General features: G+C 39.0%; 1 protein-coding gene across 1 annotated transcript; it reads right to left on the bottom strand.

The window, feature by feature from the left end:
• Nucleotides 1-25: 25 nt before the first annotated feature.
• cnrip1b (cannabinoid receptor interacting protein 1b) lies at nucleotides 26-7,513 on the bottom strand. Its single transcript, XM_017463194.3, has 3 exons — nucleotides 7,206-7,513; nucleotides 2,288-2,432; nucleotides 26-1,711 (listed from the first exon to the last, which is right to left on the bottom strand). Exons 1-3 carry the CDS (start codon nucleotides 7,382-7,384, stop codon nucleotides 1,547-1,549), a joined length of 489 nt encoding a protein of 162 aa, XP_017318683.1. The 5' UTR covers nucleotides 7,385-7,513; the 3' UTR covers nucleotides 26-1,546.
• Between the last annotated feature and the right edge of the window lie 1,905 nt (nucleotides 7,514-9,418).

Below are 9,418 nucleotides of genomic sequence, written 5' to 3'. Positions count from 1 at the left end.
ATGCATATAATTAATGGATGCATGTTTAGTTGTATTGCATACCACAATATTTAACCACATTACACAGATAAAGGGAAAAGTTTTACAGAGTAGTAATGAAACCATGGAAACAGTAAACACACCTGTGTAGATTGTTGTTTTATTATTAGAGTATCAAATATTTAAACAAAACAGAAAAAACCTAACAAACAATACAACTCAATAGTGGAAATTAAAATCTATCTATCTTTGTTATGTTTGTGACAATACATGTACAAATTTCTAAAAAAAAAAAAAAACAGCATTAGGACATAAACCTCATTCTTACAACACTCCTTGTGTAGTCTTAATTACACAGTCTTACATGAGTTTTGTGTATTATTATCATTCATTGTCACTAACTGCTTGATGCTGCTCAGGGTTACGGTGGATCTGGAGTCTATCCCAGGAACACTGGGCGCAAGACAGGAGAATTCAGCTCTGATGGATGGAATGCCAGTCCATCGCAGAGAGCCACGTACACACACACACACACACACACACACACACACACACACACACACACACACACACACACACACACACACACACACACACACACACACACACACACACACACACACACACACACACACACACACACACGAGAAGAAAGGCAGAACATGCACAGAAACGCCACACAGACACTAACCCAATCTCGTGATTGAACAGCAATGCAACCTGCTATGCCGTTGTACCACTAAGTCTTTTTTTGCATTACATGCTAGGCTATTATGGTTCTCAAAATAGGGTCTGGGGACCCTTAGATCTCCACAAAGCATAGCCTGATGGGTCTTTGATTTTCTTTTCATTTTGTTACAGTTATTATTTTATTTAGGGGTCCAAGCACCAAAGTCAACTCAGTGTTTATCGGTGAAAACTTTCAGGAATAGAAAGCTATACAGCTCCAAAATATACTATTTATATTTTTAAAAATAATGTTTATAAAAAAAAACACATCCTGAGGAGATCCGAGGAACTTCTTTTACAGTTCGAGGAGCTACAAAACATTTGAGAACCACTGATCTACTTGACGACGAGCACAATGGTGCAGACAGTGGCCATGTTGAACATTTATTATATGTTTGAAATGACGAGTTACGACCTTTAGTAGAAGGTTTGGAAGCCCGCCACTCTGATTATTGCATTCTGACTGAACACACAGAATCAGCACTGTCTCAGATATAGAGATCACAGAACACAAAATGGACAAACATGAAAATAACAACAAAGAGCAAAAGCAAAATGCATTGAACAACATAAACAGTTAAATCCCAGTCAGAATAATGACAATTGTGATAATGCTCTACAGGATCTGGAAGATATGTATTGTGCATATGATACTTCTGTATGTACAGAGACGTACTTTATAATGAATATGTGTATATACTATGATGAATGATATATGAATACACATTATGACAGACATGTCCATGTACACTTCATTGCTGGTTATGCGATTCCCATGCAAAGTTTGCTTTCTTGGTCCTCATATTCTAATTTGCATCAGAAAGCTGTCAGTAATTTCTCACAAAAACGTTTCCTTACTGATCCACATCAGGCTGTGGGTGTCGTTAGGTTTGCACTCGTACTCGATGCTGCGGAAGCTGTTGCCCCACTGGCAGTGGTCTCTCTTGTTGTAGTTGTAGAATTTTACCTGCCACATAGTCTCAAAGAGACCGGCTGCCATAAACTGTAGAGGGGAAGCATATGGCTGTGCAAACAACACTGTCTCAAAATGATATATCACTTAGAGCATTATAACATGAAGTGGTTTCCAACATCCAACTGTAGAATATTATAACATACCATTTGCAAAAAGTATATTACACTATACACTATATTTCAATGCAGTTTAACAGGCCTACATGGTATGCACAAAATACTATATTTTAATTATACTGCTACATATTATCATTGTAATATGCCTTATTATATATTACAGTGTATAACATGATATGGCTAAAGATCATATCTGGATCTGTGTTATTTTGAAAATAATGCTTCATAATGATTTCGATTCATTCACTAAAAGAACACCAGTTTGTATTATACTGTCTAAGATTATGTGTACAATATTAAATTTACTGATTTATTATTGGCCTCCTTTTCTTAAATGCATACTAACATTAATGTGTGCCAACAGTAGAACAAAAGGCATTATCGCAATAACAGTTAACACACCAACATATTACGGTAGGTGGTCCTAAAGGGTTCCTGGGTTGAGTAGTTTAGAAACACCACATTCAGAAACACTACTGATTCTTACGTGTATGCTCACTTGGACAGGCTGCCGCTCTCCACTTTTGGTGTGCGCCACCCCTTCAGTGTCATACATCGCCGAATACACTACTGCCTGTGGGTCTTTGGACTTCTGCTCCAAAGAAAACGTAGCCCCACCGACACTCATGGATCTGAAAGTTCAGACACGTAAAGATAAGGCTTCAAAAGGTGTCACTCTGCAGTAAATTATACTGGCATAATGAAGGGAAAAAATTAGGGATGCACCGAAATGAAAATTCTTGGCAGAAGCCGAAATCGAATATAATGAAAAACTTGGCCGAAGGCCGAATACCGAACACGGTTTTTTTGCGCTTTTTTCCATTTATTTTGCCAATTTTTTTTCACCATTGCATAAATTAAATAGTCAAAATGTGCTTTTTACTATTTTGTCTTGCTTTTCAAAGAAAAAATCAATTACAAAAACTACAATTTCAAAATAGTCATTTAACACTGAACATTTTACATTCCAGCAGGTATAGGCTACCAACAAAGTACAATATAACTTTAAATAAAAAAAAATTGTAAAATAAAAATATTTTTGTGGTCATCTTTGAGCCCCCCTTGAATAGCCGATGTTAGGCCTATAACTGACTGCTGAAAGAATGGAAGACTCTGTAGCCTACAACAAAAAAGTGCAGTAAAAAGTGCATTGACAAGAGTGCAAAAAAGTGGATGGACCCACAACAAATGAATAATTGTCCTAGACATATGCCTACTTTCTTTATAAAAAGTAGCTTCTCTGCTTTCCCACATTCAAGTCGGTTCCTCTTCTCATCGATGACATGAGATGCAGCACTAAACAGACTCTCGCTGTCAGTGCTTGTGCATGGAGCAGACAAGTACCTATAGGAACGGAATCGTTAAATATTTAAATATGGCCTTTTTTTTGATAGTTGCTCATTTCAGAACAATTATGCTTCAGAGATAATGAAATGGTTAAAAACCGGTGCAGGCCTAGGCTACTATTTTTCCACAATGAGCTATAAAATAAGCTATAATAAAAAATTTACTTTTTTACTGGATCTACTTCATAGGTGTCCCATTATACAGAATTAATGACACCTGCCAACCATTCAGAAAATAGTAGGCCTATTTCTCCTATCCGGGGTAGCATATAATTTAATAATTTAATTGAATTCATTAGGCTAACTAACATTAACAATGAGCAATACATTTGTTACAGTTGGCCTGATTAATCTTTGTTAATGTAAGTTGAGAAAAATATCATTGTTCACTGTTAGTTCATGTTAGTGTGAGTGCATTAATTAATGTTAAGAAAACTTTTGATTGTAATACTGTATTAGTAAATGTTGAAATTAACATTAAGATTAATAAATGCTTTAGACAAATTTTTCATTGTTAGTTCATAACTAACTTAATTAACTATAGTTAACAAATTGAAACTGCTTATAATGTGTTACCAAAATATAGCCTGAATAAAGGTTTTTATGAATAGGCCTAGCCTATACCTGTGTGCCATCTGTGCCAGGTCGGGAAAGCGACCTTGATTGGTCCTCCAATATTCGAGAGGGTTATTGCTCCTGGGGATGGGGACTTCTGAGAGATAACCATCTAACTGTTGAGTGGTTGAGCTTGTCCTCTGTCTTGCATTTGGGTTATTCTCTTGGAGGATTTCATCAAACATGTCAGACAGCAAGGCTGTACGCGGCTCATCTGCGCTGTCTCCCACATCTCCTGCGCTGTGCATCCCCTGACCATCTCCATCACCGAGTGGCTTTCCCAAATCCAACTTGGCCTGGATAATTTCTTGTGTATGCTGCTTTGTCCCCACATCCAAGTAATGCTCTTTATATCGTGGATCAAGTACAGTTGTGATGCAGTACAAGGGTTCGGAGGCCACCTGACTAAATCGGGTGTTGACAGCCTCTAAGTGTGCACATTTAGTTGTTTTCACTCCGTGGTCTGTTTAGCCTCTTTGTTTAGAAGACACTTTAGTGCTGCAAGGAAGGGGACAACATCTGCCACAGATGCCTCAGATGAGCTTATCTTTTTTGTTAGTTGCTCAAAAGGGGCAAGAAGAGAGAGAACATTCTCGAATTAACACCCACTGGTGTGGTGTGCTTACATCTTGTTGGAGACATTTTTTTGGCATCGCGAACTGCTCTTGGATAGATTGTAGGCGCGCATAGGCAAGCGGAGAATGCTTAAAGTGGCCAACTCTTGTCCTGCTTATAGCTATCACATCCACTATACTGTGCTGACTCATCACTCCCTCATTGACTGCTAGTTGAATTATGTGTGCCATGCACCGTATGCCTTTCAGATCACTGTCTTCCATGGCTTTGGCCATAATTCTTGCGTTGTCACTGACTACCACATGCACTTTAGATCGGTCGATACGCCAAGTGTCAAACATGTTGGCGAATGCCTCGGAGATGGCTGCAGCTGTATGGGACCCCCTAAACTATTGTGAGTGAAGCACAACCTTTTGTAGCTTGAAATCTATGTCGATCCACTGTGCGTTTAAACTCAGCATACTGGTGGGGCTTACATCTGTGCTCCACATATCTGTCGTGAAGCTGAGGGCTGCAATATCTGTAGCCAAGAGCTCGTGGACATGAGTTGAAACGACATTATACATCTCAGGTAAGCACATGTCGGAGAAATACCCTCTACTAGGCATGGTGTAACGGGGCTCGATATAGTCTATAAGCCTGCGAAATCCAACGTGCTCTACAACCAAGAATGGTTGATCATCCAAGGCGATGAATTCCATAATCTTTTTAGTAATGCCTTTAGTTTTGGTCGTTGTCACTGTTGTTGGCAAACTTTTTTGCCTTTTCTAAGAAGTCAGCCACAGATGGAGTAGATGTACTGGAAGGAACTTTTCTTTTCGCTGCTGCTGCTGCCCCTGTGTCTTTCTCGTATTCTGCATACTGTTCCGGGTGACTTGATTTTAAATGATAAATTAAGCTTGAACGTTTTTCCAGATGTACCCCCTCTAGACAGTACAGCAGAATACTGTCTGCAAATGGCCATTATTCCATCTTTCTCTGACACTTTAAAATACTTCCACACTGCCGACATGTTTGCTGCAATTAAAGCTTCGCGTGTCTCACTCTGTTTGCTAGGCTATTTGGTCACGTCATCAAACACGTCATTGTTCGGTCAAATTTATTCAGCCTTTTCACTTATTCGGAATAATTTCGGTTGCTGAACATTTGGTGCATCCCTAGAAAAAAATGGAGGCTGATCACCACCTTTAATCATCAAAGTGGCATCAATATGTAATACAGGAATAACGTTTTATGGACCTTATCCAAAAATAGTACTTGATGTCACTGGACAGATAGTATTCAGCTTTCAACATGTACCATTTTGAGAGAATGATACAATACGGATTAAGCACAAGATATTTGTATGCTAGTTAGTTCCATATAAAAGGTCTTTCAAAGCCATCCATTTTCTGTAACGTGTATCCGACACAGGGTCACGAGCGAGCGTGGAGCCTATCCTAGGGAACTCCAAGCACAAGCCGGGGGATACCCTGGACAGGGTGCCAACCTATCTCAGGGCACAATCACACACTACGGACAATTTGGAAATGCCAATCAGCCTACAGCACATGTTTTTGAGCTGGGGGAGGAAACTGGAGTACCCATGCAAGCTCGGCACACATAGGGCGGAGGCGGGATTCAAACGCCCAACCCCGGAGATGTGAGGCAAACGTGATAACCACTAAGCCACCATGCCCCCTTGATGTTTTATAATGTTTTCTAAATTATTTTGGCAGAGTGTTATTCGACATTAAGAAGAATGCTACACAGATCAAACAGGCAGTGAGTGTGTAAATGTCACAGATGGAGCAGGGCAAGACCTTAATTCTGAGGATTTATCTGCTAAACACAAATCTGGTTTCTCTCATCTACTGTCAGTGATCAAGCAGGAGACTGAGCTTGCACTGACATAAAAAAAGCCTATATAACAATTTCCACAATCCACTAATTTGATTGGTCAAGTGGTGTTCTAAGAGTGCTGATATTTAGTATCTATTAATTACACTAAATATAGCTGATATTACCAATATTTGAATATACACAAAAGTCCAATTTGATCAGTAGTTCCTTACACTGAAAACGTTTACCTACAATTACCTACAGGCTGTCAGTCAGTCTGAGCGTTGCTATGCCAACCTGTGGATTATCTCGCGACTATATTACTATGGAGCAAAAATAGATAAAAGTATATATTTGTTTGCTCATATTGTATCTGAAATATCAGTTACTCGATATTAACGTCTTGTTCATATAACTGTTGTATCAGTACAACTGTGATTATTACTGTGCCGAATCACAGCCGTGCTGAATATTCAGAAAAACAGCACTCGTTAATGCTTAAATATATAAAAGACAGAGCATTAATTCACACGGATACTGTATTAATGCGCCGGGGTTTTTAAACCAGAAACAACGGTTCAATTTTAAACCGTTATCCGTTGTGTTACTCAGCAACCAACGCTTACTGTTTACAGACTACATTGTGAGGCGGAAGAATAGTTTATAGCTAATATTATTCATAATGAATTATTTACTGAACAATAGATACACTTTTATTATGTTGGGGGTTTTTTTGGCCCCGGTTTATAAAAGCTTTACGTCGTGTCTACAGTGCAGCCCTTTGATTTAAATAAATAAATACATAAATACATAAACAAACAAACAAACAAACAAACAAACAAACAAACAAACAAACAAATAAATAAATACTGTAACGCACGCCATCTGCTGGCTGATTGCTTTAATAACACATGCATTTTGTGTACGCCCCATTTTCTGTCAAATAAACCGAAAACCTTCCGGATTAAAAAAAAAAGGAAAGAAAGAAAGAAAAAAAAAGATAAAAAATAAACCCATCGTAATAAAGAAACGAACACAGATACTCACGAAGCCTCGACCGCGCCGGGTTTGACGGTTATTTCTATTTTATATTTGGTGCCAGTGAGCAGTTTTATGGTTCGGTTCTGGCCAAATCTCGTCCCGTCCGCTTTAAAGAACACGGGCCCGTCATCCGGAGTGGTCTTCAGGGAAAATGCGACTTTAATCAGCTGCGGAACACCGGCCATGGCGCCGCTTTTGAACAGGATGAGATGAGAGGATGAAGGGATGAGACGAGAGGATGACAGTGATTAGACGTCGACTACAGTTTAAGACCCAAATCGCAAGAGTACCAAACTGACGTGTAAAAACCAGCACGTGAGCGAGTTGCCCTGATTTGTACTCTTGCTGTTCTTAATCCCAACCACACACACACACACACACACACGGAGCTCTCTCTCTCTCTCTCTCTCTCTCTCTCTCTCTCTCAAGATTCATGGAGCTTTATTGCCTGGTAAAAGGCTTCACATTAACATTAAATTACAGAAATACACATTTACACACATTCACACCCAATTAAAAAAAAGGTTTGATAAAATAATATCAATAAAAGAAGAAGAAAATACACACACACACACACACACACACAGTTGGGAATTTGTAACGCTTTGTAACGGGTAACTGTAATGACTTTTTTTTGATAACGCAGTAATGCAATGCATTACAGTTTACATTTATATAATTTGATTACTGTTACTGATGTTAATAAAAGTACGTTACTTGCGTTACACATTTATGGGTAAGAAAACAATATTAAGTAAAAATGCGTTTTAAAAATGTATCACGTTTTGTGCGGCTGCCAGGGGCGTAACCTGGCCTGGGTACTGGGGGCTGTAACTTAGGGGGGGTTTGGACTCCCCAAAGTCCATACCATGGTTACGCCCTTGTCTTTAGCCTTGAATAATTCTCCACTTGGAGCGGTTTGTCACTACGTAACTGAACATCAGTAAAAGCAGACGGCAGTGTTGTAATTTTATATCTTCAGTGAACAGAGGCGAGACCTATCAGACAGGGTTTACAGGAAAATACATGGATACGCTCTTGTCTTATTGGCTGACAGTCTCAAACACTAACTAACAGAGTCAGTGTGAGGAAAAATGGATATACACCGATTTTTATTTTTTAAACCAGTAAATGGTTTGAAACTGAAACAGTAACATCCTCTCATTCTGAGCAGGAAAACAAGTTGTGTAAATATCTATGAGTTCCAATTCACGTGAACATGATATAAGCAGAGCATAAGGAAAGATAATGTACTCTGCATGGCACTGTAGCAGCTAAACCCATAGCTTAGCTGTGCCTCCCCTTGGCTAGGGACACCAAACTAGCCTAGTTAGAAAAGTTTTATATTTGATCTGTCAGGTCCTACAAACAGTGACAACACCCAGGCACGTTTTATAAATCATGTGATACACTGACATGTGCCAAAATCACTGAAAGAAGTATGAGTTTCACTTTGAGTTTTTAAAGTAACTCGAAAGTAAAGTAATTAGTAATCTGATTACTTTTTACATGCAGTAATCAGTAATGTAAACAAATTGCAATTTTAAAGTAGTAATTATTAATCTGTAGTGGATACATTTTTTTGAGTAATTTACCCGACACTGATACAGCGTAGTCCCCCCACTGCATTTACTACATTTACATTAACTACAAAACACTGTGGTATTGTGCTTTCTCTCTCTCTCTCTCTCTCTCTCTCTCTCTCTCTCTCTCTCTCTCTCTCTCTCTCTCTCTCTCTCTCTCTCTCTGTGTGTGTGTGTGCCTGTGTGTGTGTGTGTGAGAAAGAGAGAGAGAGAGAGAGAGAGAGAGAGAGAGAGCGCGCGTGAGTGAGGTCGGGAAGTGTGTGGGTGTTTCTAAATGCTATATTTATGTGATGATGTTGTCATGCTGTAGATATGTATTTGGTAGCGCAGAGTGTAATAAAGGTTATTCGCACAAAAACACATTTTCATAGCAAGGTTTGAACCATTAACAGTAATATAATATTTCACGTAGTGGCTTCCTCTACTAAATGCCATAACTGTTCAACCTGCAAAGCATTCTGGTTGAAATAGAAACAGCTATTTAGAACACGGGGTGTAAATGTGTGAACCTTACACCCACCTAAGAACAGTATAACATCACTAAGACCCATTAAAACAAGTCGGGTCAAAAGCGAAAGGGGGGTGGCACCCAAGTTTCTTAATTCTCTATAGTTAAGCATGCTCTTTGCCTCTTTG

The sequence above is a fragment of the Ictalurus punctatus genome, chromosome 3 (genome assembly GCF_001660625.3).
Source record: "Ictalurus punctatus breed USDA103 chromosome 3, Coco_2.0, whole genome shotgun sequence".
In the NCBI taxonomy this organism is placed as follows: Eukaryota; Metazoa; Chordata; class Actinopteri; order Siluriformes; family Ictaluridae; genus Ictalurus; species Ictalurus punctatus.
Note: the sequence above shows the minus strand (reverse complement) of the source record. Positions and strands in the feature narration are given on the sequence as shown.